The 17,475-nt window shown below is 38.8% G+C and overlaps 1 protein-coding gene across 1 annotated transcript in view; it reads left to right on the forward strand.

Moving 5' to 3' along the window:
• The first annotated feature begins 221 nt into the window (after window positions 1-221).
• LOC149177046 (pentatricopeptide repeat-containing protein DOT4, chloroplastic-like) overlaps window positions 222-17,475 on the forward strand; it is a 65,515-nt gene continuing 48,261 nt past the window's right edge. The window contains exon 1 of the mRNA XM_089421654.1: window positions 222-964. Coding sequence (XP_089277780.1) covers window positions 222-964 — 743 coding nt within the window. The remainder of the gene's footprint in view (window positions 965-17,475) is intronic.

Here is a 17,475-nt window from a genome sequence, read left to right on the forward strand (position 1 = left end):
AGACTCAATCACCATGGTGCATGTTCTGCTTGCATGTCTCCAAGTGGGAGTTTTGTGACAGAGCAAGTGGGTTCATGGCTATATAGTCAAAAGTGGATTTGATTAAGATGTTGTGGTAGAAACAAACCTTATAAATCTCTATGAAAAAAATGGAAGCATAACTACTGCATGCCAATTGTTTGAAAAAATGTCTAAAAAAGACATTTTTTTCCTAGAATGCAATGGTTGCTAGCTATGCCCAAAATGGACATGCAATTGAGTCAATAGCACTTCTTAATCAAATGAAACTGGAGTATATGAAACCTAATTTTGTTACTATGGTGAGTGTGCTCCCAACATTTTCTGATCTAGCAATTCTACATCAATGCAAGTGGATCCATGGTTATAACATTAAAAGAGGATTCGAGTCAGATGTGCATGTGGGGAATTCCCTTATAGAAATGTATGGCAAAGTGGGAAGCATAGATTTTGCATTATGTTTCTACAATAAAATTCCTATAAAATATGTGGTCTCATGGACAACAATGATTGCAGGATATGGAATGCATGTCTACAGTGATGATGCCCTTGCTTTATTTTGGCAAATGCAACAGATAAGAGTGAAACTTGATGGAATCACTTTCGTGTGTGTATTGTCTGCATGCATCCCTGCCAGCTTGATTGATAAGGGACAGAAAATATTTGATAGCACGATTCAAGATTGTTGTATTACACCCAAGGTGGAGAACTATGCATGCATGGATGACCTTTTTGGCCGCTTTGGGCTTGTGGATAAGGCATACGATTTTATTGAAAAGATGCCATTAGAACCTAATATTAGTGTATGGGGAGCCTTGCTAAATGCTTACAGAATTTATAACTATACTGATCTAGGAGTACAAGTTGCAGAACACCTTCTTGACTTGAAGCCTGAGAGTTCTGCATGTTATGTGTTGTTGTCAAACATCTATGTTGCAATTGGCAGGTGTGATGATGTAAAAAAGGTGAGAACAATAATGAAAGAGAGGGGTCTGAAGAAGACTCTAGGATTCAGCTCGATTGAGGTAAACAACAACATGCATACATTCTTTGTAGGACACAAATTACATTCAGAATCTAAGAAATTTTATGGAATTGTAGATTATTTATATGGGGAGTTGGAGGCAGTAGGGTATATGCCTAATACAAATTTTTGTTGCATGACATAGAAGAGGAAACAAAAGAAAATTTTCTCTCTAGTCATGCACAGATAATTTCCGACACATGTTTGGCTACTAAGACTCACTAACTCAAAATCGAGTTGGGTAACAAGTAACAAGTATTATCTATAATTCTAACAAATTCAAAATCAAGCTTGATGACAAATAACAAATATTATATCCAGTTTCTACAGGCTTATGTATATTGCTTCCATAAAATCAATGCTTTTGACAATAGATGGTGTTTTTATTTCTAGTAAAATATCGATGTGCATTGGATTTGACTAGGTAAATTCTTGTATGAGATGACTATATTACCTACAGCCATGAGAAATATACATAGATATCCCGTAGCATACTCAGAGGATTGCTAGTAAAGTATTTTGGACCATATCTGTAATGTAAAGGTTGCATTCATTATCATTATGTAGTTTACTAATTAATTGTATATGTTAGAGTTCCAGAATTATTGCATATGATATTTCCAAATCAAATTTTATATGGACATATTATATATATGTATCAATTGTATCACAAAAATGTGAGTTGAATTTGAATTGAGATTGTTGCCAATTTAAATAATATTAGAGACTGCAAGTTAACTGATAACTTCATTAACATTTCTATTGCGCAAAATTGTTTCAATATATGCTTCTTTATATAATCGTCTTACAACTTGTATATTTTATAGAGAAGTTATCAATGGGAAATTAAATCATCTATTCATTGGAGTAATGATGAATCTCCAGATGGTATATTATGACATTTTTCTAAAGAAATTTTAGACAGTAGAGTCATGGGTGTTGTGGAGTTTAGATGTTCTCGGATACACACAGCAACTCCCCGCTTGTCAAGGCCAATGCAATTAACATCTTCACTCAACTTTATCAAGTCATCTGCATGCAAATAGTGAGTATGAAATAAAATCATCTTTATCATCTCCTTTTATTCCAAACTAACTCTTGCAATATCTAGATTTTCTGTAATGGATTTTCTTGGGTCCCATTTAAGAACCTCATGATATTGTAAAATGAAGCTGCCTATATTTTCCTTTCATAGTCCCAAGTTTGACATAAAATCTACTATAGAAAATAATTCTTTCTCTGAATTGTTGATAAAAAGTTTAGACTTGGTATGGTATAGCATGCTTATATCATCCCAAGGGGAACCGATACTTGCCAACAACATTAGCTTTTCTAGCATACCACTACATTTGAGTGGATTTTTTTCAAACAAACAACAAATTCTGTTCTTCTCAACTTGAAACCCATTTAGACCATTAGCAAACGTCTCAAATTTTCTATGTACATCATCATTGAGAAGAAAGAGGAAACAATTCAATATTATTATAAGAGAAAACTTACCAACTCCAAGGTTCTCATAGAATTGCAATTTTGTTGCAGAACAACTGAATAATTGTGGGTGTTCTTTATACAGTTTCCCTAGCACATGCCTAGGAAACCCATTATTCTTTAAAGTTGAGACATTTTCCAATAAAACCCCCTCTTCATTGAAGTATGTATTTTCCCCGGAGGCAAGAATATATGGACCTTAGAGGTCTCTACCCATATACTTTCAGAGAAGGGCTCAAACTCATTGATTGGATTATAAAGCAGAGATCTTTCAGGGACTTTGCTTAAATGCTCTTTTGCATTGACTCTGGATACTAAATTTTGTAAAAAACAACTATGTTTATTTTTGTTATTTTAATATTTTTACAGCTTGACATTCTCTTTAGACCACCATATGTTGGGAGAGGATCTTCAGTTTCTCTCATGTGTCGTAATGGTGGTGATGTAGTAGTGCTCTTAACCACTAAGGAATTCGTCTTGTACTTAGATGATGACAAAATTGGTTATATCTTATTTCTATGAATGACTTTTACCATAATGAATATGGCCTTATTGTCTTTTCATGTGTCTTTTGTTCCATAAAAGATAGCAGATTTCTAATATGTTTTATTAGATACTAACTTGTTGTCAATGTACCAACTATACAATATTGCCAATGAAAAAAGGAAAATTTCTGATATGTTTTATTAGCCTTGAATTTGTGAGGTATTTGTCAAAGTTCCCAGTGCCACCTTCAGTTGTACCTGTAATACCACTTGAACTCTCCTTCCCCATAAACACCAAATAATTCAATCATCACTGCTATAATTGTAGAAAGAGGCTTTATAATCATATATTGAACAATGCCAAATTTAACAACTTGGAAGAACCACTGCCCAAGCCTCCTTGGATTAAATAAATAATTTAGAGGGAAGGGTTGCTTTACAAATCCATTTTCACAAAAAGGCTCCAATAGGGGTGTTGTGGCATTTGAATTCCCCTGCCTCTTCGTGAACTCAATAGTTCTTTCCTCCCCACCCAAGCAAGCTATGAGATATCTTCCAACACAATACATGGCAAAGGACTCATAGCAGTCTTGTTGGATTTCAACATCAACATCAATTGCAGGTTTCGCTATTGAGAAAAACGATTCAACTCGAGATTCTTGTAAGCTAACAAATTCTCAAAGAGAAGGAACATTCAAAGGGAGTGCAACAAGTACTTAAGTGACAGTAACAATGATTTCCCATGTGTGGAACGTATTCCCTTCTCTACTGAAAAAAGAATTCAACAATCTTCAATGAATTTGTATATTTTGCAATACTTCCCTTAATTCTGTAAAATTGTCAGTCCCCCCTCCCTCGCATTAAATCAATTGTTCACAAGTCAATATATTTATATGCACAACTCAATTTCATCATTGATCATAAATATTTGAGTTTCCTTAAACCAAATTGTACACTGAATATTAAAAGGCGTCACCACAAATTTTTTATTTTTTATTAGAAAAGTTAGCCTTTATTTCAAAAAAATAGTTGGATTTTATTTTCGCCAAACCATCAATCTACAATAACCCTAAAAAAATTAGAAAATATGGCAACATCTATAGTAACCTTCTTGTGTACATAAGTTTAGTTTGGTTTTTTACTTCCACGATAGTAGGAAGGAAAACAATACAAATCACCTACAGAAAGAGGCCATGAGTCCACATCTACACGAACAAGGGAAATGGTATTACACATATAAGATAGGGAACAACAATCAATTGTTTCAGAGATACATCTTTTCCTTTCTTTACTTGGCATGAAAGCATGGATAACCGTGGAGTACTTCCACAAATCCACTTCTATATGACCAAGGAAAATGGTATTACACATATAAGAAAGGGAACAATAATCAATTCTTTTGGAGATATATATTTTGTTTTTTTTACTTGGAATGAAAGCATGGAAACCCCGCAGTACTTCCCCACATTTCATGGATGGTAAACCGGGCAAACCATTGGCCCTGATCATGGGATCTCCCTCCAAGGGAATTGAAGAGAGTCGGATCAACAAGAAATAGCAAAAATAGTAAAGAAATTTGTTGGGTTGTGTTAAATTTTTTCCACGATTAACCCTAGTATTAGGTGGGAGAACCTACCTATTAGGTGGGAAAAACTACCTATGGTTTTGTGCATGCATTTCGCACATGGTTTTGGGCCCGATGGTTTTTTTTCCATGGTATTTTGTAGATCCGATCAAGGGAACTACGGTTATGTTCTAATCCAGGGTTAATGGATTGGGGTTTATGGATACTTTGCCATGTATATATATGTATTGTAACATTGAAAGGAACATAATGAAAAATCAATCTAGTAGTCCCAGTTTTGGGATCCAGGGTAAAATCTCTAGGTATGTTTGTTTTATGTGTTATGCTCTCACTATTGTTTATTTTTGTTTTTAGAATTCGTATGCAGGTAATTTCTGAACGGGGATAAAACATACATTTGGTATCGTAGTTGTTTTGGCTTCAAGGGGACGCCTTTGTTGCTGAGGGGTTTTTCTCATGCCTGTGGTAGACCCTATTCAATGGGAGATCTGCGGGATGATTCTGGTGGTGAAAGAAGATGGCGAGTTGTGGAAAGCTAGAGATCGAGAAATTTAATGGTTAGAGTTTTGAGTTGTGGAAACTCAAGATGGAGGATCTGTCGGTGGATAAAGATCAGTGGATCGTGGTAGAACTAGGTACTAAACCAATGGAGTGTCCGATGAAGAATGCAAGAAGTTGGATCGGAAGGAAAAGAGCACAATATGGTTGTATGTCTCAGATTCAGTATTGTTGAATGTATCAGGGGAAGCTACGGTGAAGGCTTTGTGGGACAATTTAGGGACTTTGTACCAATCTAAGTCTCTGGTGAATAAATTGTTCCTACAGAAAAAGTTGTATAACATGAGGATGAAAGATGGAGACTCGGTGACAGAGCATCTAAATGCATTTAATATTATGGTAAGCCATTTATTGTTTGTTGATATTAAATTTCAGATGAATATAAGTGCATTAGTTTGTTGTGTTCTCTACCAGATTGGTGGGATAGTCTGGTTATTGCAATAGGTAGCAATGCAATTGTCTTGCAATTTGATGAAATAGTCTCATCCTTGCTGACAGAGGAGATGAGACTGAAAAATATGGAGAGCTAGAATGGTGATGCCTTGTCTATATGAGGATGGTCCCAAAACGGAAACAGAAATAAGTCCTCGAATGAGAGATCTAAATCTAGAGGGAGATCTAAATCTCCAGGAAACTTTGTAAATGTGTACTAGCGGAAAGGAAGAGCACTACAAAAGGGACTGTAAAAATAAAGCTCCTGATAAAGAAAAGGGATCTGATTATGCTCCTTCTATAGAGGCGAAAACCACCTCAGATGAAGGTGGGGATGTGTACTTGGCTTCTTCTTCAAGTACACATGTAGATCATGAGGCATGGTTGATTGACTTAGGTGCATCCTTTCACTTCACTCCCCATAGAGAGTGGTTCTGCGAGTATGAGAAATACAATAGTGGTGATGTCTTCTTAAGGGATGATAGGAAGGATAGAATCGTTGGTCACGGAAAAATAAAGTTGAAGTTGCAAGGTGGAAGGATTAGAACACTTCTGGGTGTTCTGCATATTTTTGCATTGGCCAGAAATCTAATTTTTGTAAGCAAGTTGGATGATGTAGGTGTAAAAAATAGTGTTCGTGAAAGATACTTGCAAGATGGTTTAGGGAGCACTAGTATTGATGTGGGGAGTCCAGATTGGAGCTCTGTACAAGATGCAAGGTAGCATTGTTATTGATGGGTGCAATAGTTCTGTGGTTCCTGAAAGTGGAGCAGAAAATCTAGTGGTCCTTGGAGAAAAGACCATGCTATGGCATCAAAGGCTTGTACATATTGGAGAGAAGGGCCTTCAAATACTTCACGGTAAAGGTATGGTAGAAGGTATGAGTAATAGCTCTCTAGATTTTGATTTCTGTGAAAACTGTGTATATGGGAAGCATAATCGGGTGAGTTTCCCCTCTGGTGGTAAGAGGGTGAAACAGATATTAGAGCTTGTGCACAGTGATGTGTTTGGACCTTTGAAGGTTCCATCACTGGGTAAGTCTGTGTACTATGTATCATTTATAGATGACTTCTCAAGGAATACATGGATATATTTCCACAAGAAGAAATATGAAGTCTTTGATAGGTTCAAAGAATTTAAGGCTCTGGTGGAAAACCAAATAAAGAAGAAGATATCTCTTTCACATCTAAGCGTATTTGGATGTGATGCATATGTACATGTTCCAACGGAGAAAAGAACAAAGTTGGATAGTAAATCTGAAAAGTGCATCTTTATTGGGTATAAGGATAGTTTAAAAGGTTATAAGCTTTGGAACCTAGTAACAAGGAAGGTTGTGTACAACTGAGATGTGGTGTTCAAAGAGGTGAAATATGTTATTAAACATGAAGTCCAATCAAAGGAACATGAGAATATAGAGTTTGAGCTTAAGGAGGAAGAATCAGACTCTACAGCAAAAGAGGAATCAAAAGATGAAGAGCCAGAAACTTATGTTGTTTGAAGATCAGTTCGAGAAAGAAGGTAGCCAGAAAGGTATAGACCATCTAATTTCTGTTCAAATTTTGCTTTATCTATTACTAGTGATAATCCCAGAACTGTGAAGGAAGCAGTAGATGCAAAGGATGGCAAACTTTGAAAACAGGCCATGGTTGATGAAATGGCATCTTTGCACAAAAATGAGGCAAGGGATCTACTAGAGTTGCCAGCTGGAAGAAAACCCATTGGAAGCAAATGGGTGTTCAAGAAGAAGACGAATTTAGAAGGAAAGGTGGAGAAATACAAAGCTCGGTTGGTAGAAAAAGGTTATTCCTAGGTGTTGAGAATTGATTTTGGTGATATTTTTTCTCTTGTTGCCAAGGTAGCTTCTATTAGATTACTTTTATCTGTTGTTTTTGCTTTTTATTTTGAGGTAGAATAGATGGATGTGAAGACAACATTTCTTCATGGGGATCTAGAAGAGGAGATCTACATGAAGCAACCCGAAGGCTTTGCGGTGAAGGATAAGAAATAACTATTATGCAAAAAAATCTTTGTATCTGTTAAAACAATCACCAAGGATGTGGTATCAGAAATTTGATACATTTATACAGGGACTTGGTTTCACCAGAAGCAAAGTAGATGTGTGTATTTTAAATTAATTGGTGACTGTGTTATTTATCTGGTCTTGTATGTGGATGATATGTTGCTAGTTGGAAATGACAAAGAAATTATCTAGTATTTGAAGACCCAATTGTCCTCCAAATTCGACATGAAAGATATTGGTGTTGCAAACTATATTTTGGCTATGGAAATTAAAAGAGATTAGGAAAAGAGGAAGCTTTGGTTAAACCAGAGGAAGTATGTCAAGACAATACTGCAGAGGTTTAATATGCAAGATAGTAAACCGATGAAGGTTCCTATTCCTGTAGGTGTAAAGTTAGTTGTTGAACAGTGTCCCAAGACACAAGAAGAGGAAGAGGACATGTCTCTTGTTCCATATGCAAGTGTAGTCGGTGGCCTGATCTATGTGATGGTCTATACTAGACCATACATTGCACATGCAGTGGGAGTATTGAGTAGGTTTATGTCAAAACCAGGGAAGGAGCATTGGACAACAGTGAAGCGGGTTTTCAAGTATTTCCATGGCACTAGTGATTATGGGTTGTGCTACCAAGTAAGACCACAATTAGACAGAGTTTTGGATATCCATGGCTTTTTTTATGCAAACTAGGCTGGAGATATGGATTAGAGAAGATCTACAAGTGGGTGTGTGTTTAACCTATTTGGAGGCACTATCATTCAGATGAGTAAGAAACAATTTATAGTGGCACTATCAACTAAAGAGGTAGAATACATGGCAACCACTCATGCAAGCAAGGAAGTAGTTTGGTTGTAGAGATTGTGTTCAAGTATGGGGTTAGTACATGGAACTATAAGAATAGACTGTGAAAACCAAAGTGCAATTTTCTTGGCAAAGAACCCTGCTTAACATACAAAGACAAGCACATTGATGTTCAGTATCACCTTGTGAGGAATATGATAGAAGACATAAAGGTGTTGGTGGTAAAGGTGGACACTTTGAACAATACTACAGATGCATTAACAAAATTTGTGAGCTCTGAGAATTTCTCTTGGTGTAGAGAAACAATGGTCATTGCAAGGCTGGATAAATAACTAAGCTCTCATGTGGCCCCATGTGGAAAGAAAACAACAAGTGGGAGATTGTTGGATAAATAACTAAGCTCTCCTATGGCCCCCTCAAACCCCCTATGACCCCTCCCCTCTACACAATCAGTGCAACGAAGGGGGGATTCGCCCCCCTCTAACCCCCTGGTTAACTACGTGGGCTAGTCGTGGAAAGAATATAATACAACCCAACATTCTCCCACTTGTTGTTTTCTTTCCACAGGGGGCCACAAGAGATCTTAGTCATTTTTCCAACCCTGAAATAAAAAGTGTCTCTCTACACCAAGAGAACTTCTTAGAGCTCATAGATTTTGTCAATGCATCTGCAGTATTCTTCAAAGTGTCCACCTTTACCAGCAACACCTTTTTGTCTTCTATCATATCCCTCACAAAGTGATACTGAACATCAATGTGCTTTGTCTTTGAATGATAAGCAGGGTTCTTTGCCAAGAAAATTGCACTTTGGCTGTCACGGTCTATCCTTATAGCTCCTTGTACTAACCCCACATTTGAACACAATCTCTGCAACCAAACTACTTCCTTACTTGCATGAGTGGCTGCCATGTATTCTGCCTTTGTAGTTGATAGTGCCACTACAGATTGTTTCTTACTCATCCAACTAACTGCACCTCCAAATAGGTTAAGCACATGCCCACTTGTAGATCTTCTTTGATCCAAATCTCTAGCCCAGTTTGCATCAACAAAGCCACAAATATCCAAAACTTTGTCCAATCTTGGTCTTCCTTGGTAGTACAAACCATAATCACTAGTTCCACGCAAATACCTGAAAACCCACTTCACTGCTGTCCAGTGCTCCTTCCCTGGTTTTGACATAAATCTGCTCAATACTCCCACTACATGTGCAATGTCTGGTCTAGTACATACCAATGCATACATCAGTCTACCGACTGCACTTACATATGGAACAAAGGACATGTCCTCTTCCTCTTCTCGTGTCTTGGGACACTATTCAACAGATAACTTTACACCTACATGAATAGGAACCTTCACCAGTTTACTATCCTGCATATTAAATCTCTGCAATATTATCTCGACATACTTCCTCTGGTTTAACTAGAGCTTCCTCTTTGCCCGATCTCTTTTAATTTCCATGCCCAAAATATAGTTTGCAACACCAAGATCTTTCATGTCAAATTTAAAATAACCAAATAAATAACACGGTCACCAATTAATTTAAAATACACACAGTGATCTGCTTGGCTTCCGGTGAAGCCAAGTCCTTGTATAAATGTATCAAATTTCTGATACCACATTCTTGGTGATTGTTTTAATCCATACAGAGACTTCTTTAACTTGCATACCAATTCTTTCTTACCCTTCACTGCAAAGCCTTCAGGTTGCTTCATTTAGATCTCCTCTTCCAGATCCCTATGAAGAAATGTTGTCTTCACATCCATCTGTTCTACCTCAAAATCAAAAGTAGTAGCAATAGATAAAAGTAATCTAATAGAAGTTACCTTGGCAACAGGAGAAAAAATATCACCAAAATCAATTCCTGACACCTGGGAAAAGCCTTTTGCTACCAACCGAGCTTTGTATTTCTCCACTTTTCCTTCTGCATTTGTCTTCTTTTGAACACCCATTTGCTGCCAATGGGTTTCCTTCCAGCCAACAACTCCACCAGATCCCAAGCCTCATTTTTATGCAAAGATGCCATTTCATCAACCATGGCCTCTTTCCAGAGTTTTCCATCCTTTGAATCCACTGTTTCTTTCACAGTTCTGGGATCATCATCAGTAATAGATAAAGCAAAATTTGAATAGAAAGTAGATGGAATATACCTTTCTGGTTGCCTTCTTTCTCGAACTGATCTTCTCATACCCAGATTTTGTGGCTCTTCATCTTCTGATACCTCCTTTGTTGTAGAGTCTAATTCTTCCTCCTTAAGCTCAAACTCTGTCTTCTCAGGTTCCTTTGGTTGGACTTCATGTTTAATAACATCTTTTAACTCTCTGAACACCACATCTCGGTTGTACACAACCTTCCGTGTGATGGCGTTCCAAAGCTTAGAACCCTTTAAACCATCCTTATACCCAATAAAGATGCACTTTTCAGATTTACTATCCAACTTGGTTCATTTCTCCTTTGGAACATGTACATATGCATCACATCCAAATACCCTTAGATGTGAAAGAGAGGGTTTCTTACCAGTCCATACCTCTTGTGGAGACTTATCCTCCAACACTGATGGAGGTAACCTATTGACCAGGTAACATGTAGTATCCACCAACTCTGCCCAGAATTCCTGTCCTAACCCGGCACCACTGAGCATGCTTCTTTCCCTTTCCATCAATGTCTTATTATTTCTTTCTGCAACTCCATTTTGCTGAGGTGTATATGGAGTAGTCTTTTTTCGTGCTATACCACACTTCTTACAGAATTCTTCAAATTCCTTGTTGCAAAACTCTCCACCATGATCTATACTCAACACCTTTATCTTCTTCTCTCTCTGATTTTCCACGAGAGCCTTAAATTCTTTAATCCTGTCAAAGGCTTCAGATTTCTTCTTAAGGAAATGTATCCATGTATTCCTTGAGAAGTCATCTATAAATGATACATAGTACACAGACTTACCCAGTGATGGAACCTTCACAGGTCCAAACACTTCATTGTGCACAAGTGCTAATATATGTTTCGCCCTATTAATACTAGAAGGGAAACTCACTCGATTCTACTTCCCATATACAGAATTTTCACAGAAATCAAAATCCAGAGAGCTATTACTCATACCTTCTACCATACCTTTACCATGAAGTATTTGAAGGCCCTTCTCTCCAATATGTCAAAGCCTTTGATGCCACAACATGGTCTTCTCTCCAGAGACCACTAGATTTTCTACTCCTCTTTCAGGAACCATAGAACTATTGCACCCATCAATAACAGTGCTACCTTGTAGCTTGTATAGAGTTCCAATTCAAACTCTCTGCATCAATACTAGTGCTCCCTAAACAATTTTGTAGGTATCCTTCTCGAACACTATTTTTACACCTGCATCATCCAACTTGCTTATAGAAATCAGATTTCTGGCCAATGCAGGAATATACAAAACACCTGGAAGTGTTCTAACCCTTCCACCTTGCAACTTCAACTTTACTTTTCCATGACCAATGATTCTAGCCTTCCTATCATCCCCTAAGAAGACATCACCACCATCATATTTCTCATACTCATAGAACCACTCTCTATGGCGAGTGAAGTGAAAGGATGCACCTGAGTCAATCAACCATGCCTCATGATCTACATGTGTACTTGAAGAAGCCAAGTACACATCCCCACCTTCATCTGAGGTGGTTTTTGCCTCTGCAAAAGGAGCATCATCAGATCCCTTTCCTCTATCGGGAGCTTTAGATTTACAAACCCTTTTGTAGTGCCCTTCCTTTCTGCATTTCTAGCACACCACCTTTACAAGTTTTCCTGGAGATTTAGATCTCCCTCTAGATTTAGATCTCCCACTTGATGACTTATTTTTGTTTCTATTCTGGGACCATCCTTGTATAGACAAGGCACCACCATTCTGGCTCTCCATATTTTTTTGTCTCATCTCCTCTGTCAGTAAGGATGAGACTATTTCATCAAACTACAAGGCAGTTGCATTGCTACCTATTGCAATAACTAGACTATCCCATGAATCTGGTAGAGAACACAACAAACTGATGCACTTATCTTCATTTGAAATTTTAATATCAACAGATGCTAACTGACTTACCACAGTATTAAATTCATTTAGATGCTCTGTCACCGAGTCTCCATCTTTCATCCTTAGGTTATACAGTTTTTTCCGCAAGAAAAGTTTATTCACCAGAGACTTAGATTGGTACAAAGTCCCTAACTTGTCCCACAAAGCCTTCATCATAGCTTCCCCTGATACATACGGCAATACTGAATCTGAGACACAAAATTGTATTGTGTTTTTGCCTTCCGATCCAACTTCTTCCATTCTTCATCGGACACTCCCGTTTGTTTAGTACTCGGATCTACCATGATCCATTGATGTTTATCCACCCACAGATCCTCCATCTTGAGTTTCCACAACTCAAAAATCTGACCATTAAATTTCTTGATCTCTATCTTTCCACTGTTCGCCATCTTCTTTCACCACCAGAATCGATCTTGTAGATCTCCCACTAAAAAGGGTCTACCATAGGCCCAAGCGAAACCCCTCAGCAACAAAGGCGTCCCCTTGAAGCCAAAACTACTCTAATACCAAATGTAGGTTTTAACCCTGTACAGAAATTACCTGCATATGAATTCTAAAACACATAAAATAAACAATGTGAGAGCATAACACATAAAACACATATACACAGAGATTTTCCCCTGGATCCTAAATCCGAGACTATTAGCTTTATTTTTCATTATGTTCCTTGCAATGTTATAATACATATTTATACATGTCGAAGCATCCAATACCATGGACATAAAACCATCGCGTCCAAAAAACATGTGCCAAAATCATGCACAAAACCATAGGTGGGTCCACCCAACCTAACATAGGGTCCAAAACCAAAATTTTCTGGGGTGTTGACCCGGACCCCATAAAGTGGGGTTACGGGTAGGCCTCAAACCCCCTGTGACCCCTCCCCGCTACACAATCGGCACAACAAAAGGGGGCTTCGCCCCCCCTCTAACCCCTTGGTTAACTACGTGGGCTAGTCGTGGAAAGAATATAACACAACCCAACATGTCATTAGGGACTAGGAGTTGGAGTAGACAACTTCAGACATCTACTTCATCACTAGGCTGTCTCGCAGAGGTGAGCCAGTGAATTTGTATGGGTCACGTTCTGTCGGGGTAAGCAAATCTTCCCTGCTTGTCGCGCATTGTCCTAAGGCCCTGAAATCCAAAAGTGGGAAGATTGAGATTTCTAGTGTGCAGGATTTGACACTGAGGGTTCTTCTATTCACCATCAATAGAGTGGTGGGGTGCAAGGCGGAACATGAGACTAATAAGTTAAAGTTCCTTCATGCTATTGACTGCACAGCTCCTATGATCTTCAACTGGGCAGAGGCTATGAAGATGAATATCAAATGCTAGTTGTCGAAGGTGAAGGCAGAAAATCTAAAGCAATTTGGCTTTAGATTGATACTCGTGACCTTTTTCCTGAAATGAGTGTCATTGTTCCAGTATCAGTTGACTGAGGTTGATCCTCCTGTGTCATGCGATCCACAGATTGCCCGCTAGAGTCGTTTGATGCCCAAGATCACTGGGGTCAGCAGATGTCCTACTGAACAACATTCTTTTCTTGGCTATGACAACAGAAAATCATCATGGAGGACTAGCTATAAAGCAACACTGATTTCCATGGAGACCCAGATATGCCCTTGCCAGATGGGGAGGACTTTGATGACGAAGGTAAAAACCAAACCAAATTTTTGATTTTGATGTTTTTTTTTAGTTGTTTTTAATATATGCATGCTTATAACATTTCTCTTGTGTATGTAGATGTTGGACCAGAGTGACTAGTTGGGATGTCCCCGATAGCTAGGTGTTATCCCCATCCTATTGATGTTGTTGCCCCTTATCAGGAAGGGAGCGATAACGAGGAGGAGATTGCGAGGAACCTCAAGGGGTTGACTCATGGTATCCCTGAGTATGCTCAGATAGGAGACATGCCTCGGTGGTACTAGAGGCACACAGTGGGAGTCTTAGATCAGATCCATCGATTGCTGAGTCGTGTAGTACGAGCTATCTCGTGCTATCATGACCACCATGCTGAGTAATTCCTAGGTCCAGTACTTACATATTTTTTGAGGCCTGCGTGCCACGGATGTGCAAGGCCTGCGAGCCACCGATGTTATTATGGACATACATATTATGTTTTGGGGTTTTGATGTATCAAACATTCTCACATATGTATATATGTTATAATTTCCTGTCTATTATGGTACAAATGGTTTTTCTTATCTTTTACATGTTTCATAAATGTATATCCAACACATAATTAGCTAATGCATCTGTTAATGTATTCATGCGTCTAGGAATATGATGATATGTAATATAGTCAAAATGTTTTTCCAAAAGATGGATACGGAGATACATTCATAATATTTGAGGGTTCCTGGTGCAATATTTCCTATTGAGTTGAAGGACGACAAGCTATGAATCCAAGTTGACAACCAATTCTCCGATGCCCAGAGTGATGGCTTCTGAAAACATTTTGATGATGCACTGTATTCAGCAATGTTGTTGGTTGTACGACCTAGGAAGATACCTTGAAGGTCGATCAACTCATCGTTAGGGTTGTAGATAGCCCATGTCATGGATGATAAGTTCCAGGTACTTCGGCAAGCACCATCGGCGAAACTGACGTGAGGAGCTGCAGACATCTGCAAAGCACAAAAAGCATAGTAAACAGGAGAGTTGTTTGAAAACTTTCACATAAAACCACATTGTATAGAAATGAATCACACACTAATGTACATAAGTAACTATGCAAGATTACCTAAGCATAGTACTTTTTGAGGTAAAACCCATTTCGGGGCTTATCGAGAGGATTTCCTTCATAATCAATAAGTTCATAGGCTCCTTTCTGCAAAACACGTTTTACAATATAGGGCCCATGCCACATAGGTTCGAACTTGCATGTCCCCAGCTTGTCATTAGCTTGGTCATATAGCAAGACCAAATCACCCTTAGAGAAAGTGTGAGGGGAGACCGACTAGTCGAAATGGGATTTGACCCATTTCTTTTGTGCCTTGATGACCAAGGCAGCGAGATGGCGAGTCTCGTCCAGTCGTTCTAAATATAAGAGGCGTTCCTCTTCAGGTAATGTTTCAAGGAGGAGTTCAAAAGCTAACTTAAGTGAAGGAATCTCACATTCTATCGGCAATGTTGCTTCTAGGCCATAGACCAACTGGAATGGTGTAAAACCAACGGCGTCTTTGGTTGAAGTTCGATAGTCCCACAGAGCTAAAAAAAGCATGAGATGATAATTTGACTTGTGCATCCCAATATTACACTGAAGCATGGTGACCAAAACTTTGTTCATGGCTTCAACTTGGCCGTTGGCCTGAGGGTAATATGGGGTCGCACCATTGTGGTGCAAGCCCAATGCAGATGTCAGTTCTACCATCATGTAATCTCTGAAATGGAAACCATGATCAATCACAATGGCTTGGGGTATGCTAAACCTAGAAATAACATGGTTAAAAAGGAATTGAGCCGTCATCCTACCATCTGCCGAATATGTAGGCATCACTTCGGCCCATTTGGTGAAGTAATCCATAGCAACGATAATGTAGCCATGCCCCCTGGCCGAATGAGGGTTACATGTCATATAATCAATGCCCCATTTGGCAAAGGGACCAATGGTAATGATGGGGTGTAGGTGAGTGGGTGGGGTGTGCATCTTGCATTGGTAGATTTGGCATTCGTGACACTTGTAGATAGCAAGAATGCAGTCTTTGAAGATGGACAGCTAGAAATAACCAGCGCGAAGGATTTTCTGAGCTGTAGCATAACCAGACATATGACCACCACATGCCCTGGAGTGGCAATCATTGAGAACTCTTTCAGCTTCCTCAATCGTGAGGCATCGACGAAGAACAGAATCGACACCGACACAGTATAAAGTATCACCAATAATGTGGTAGGGTTGAGAATGATGCCAAATCCTTCGACAATCATATTTGGTCAATGCAGACCAAAACGTGGAGGTTTGGAGATACATGATGATATCACCGTACCATGGATCAAGGGTGCTAATTAGGAAAAGGGTCTCATCTAGGAATTGTTCATCTGCACCAGCAGGGAGAGATTTGGAGGGAAGGGAATAGATCAATTCCGTGAAAACAAGTGACTTCTTAGATTTGGCCATAGTGAAGACCAAATCAAATTCTTGTAGGATAATGATCCATTTAGAATACTTGCCCCCCAGCAACTAACAAGTCAGGATGTAGGTCATAGGGTTGCATTTAGAAATCACTATAGTCATTCGTAAGAGAATATAATGCCAAAAACATTGAACAACCTAGACGGTGGCCAAAGCCAACTTCTCAACATGTGCATAATGTGTTTTAGTGTTGAGGATATTCCAATTCAGGTAGTAGATCACGTGTTTAGCACCTTCGTCGTCATCTTGAACCAACACCATAGCTATGGTGCTAGAAGCTACGCCTAGGTAAAGGAAGTAATCTCAATAATAGTCTAGTGGATGCAACAGAGGAGCATTTATGAGGACAACCTTAAGATCATCGAAATATTTTTGGGATGTCTCATCCCATGTAAAGGGTGTTCCTGGTTTGAGCAACTCGGTAAATCCTATAGCTAGCTTGACGTAGTTGGGTATAAAACGACAAAGAAAATTGGCTTTTCCCTGGAGGCTTTAGAGCTGGTGTAGTGAAGATGGAGGGGGTAAGTTTAAAATGGCCTTGAGTTTTAGTGGATCCAAGAAAATCCCATCCTTGGAAATGATGAAGCTGAGAAGTCATCCTGATTCTACGTAGAAAACACATTTTTGTGGATTTAATCGGATGTTATAGTGCCTATAGCGTAGAACAATCTATCGAAGGTGGTTTGGGTGATCTTGTCGCTTACGAGGATGGGTTGGAAGGTCATCCAAGTAAGGTTGGAAAATGTTGCGAATATCATGAAACACATAGGACATTGCCACTGAGATGTGGCCCTATGTTTTTAGGCCGAAAGGGAGCTTCTTGTATGCGTACATACCCCATGGGCAGATAAAGGCTGTCTTCTCTTGGTCA

This window comes from Pinus tabuliformis, chromosome 4_1 (assembly GCF_031772625.1).
Source record: "Pinus tabuliformis cultivar Carrire ecotype Pingquan chromosome 4_1, CPIR1, whole genome shotgun sequence".
Classification (NCBI taxonomy): Eukaryota; Viridiplantae; Streptophyta; class Pinopsida; order Pinales; family Pinaceae; genus Pinus; species Pinus tabuliformis.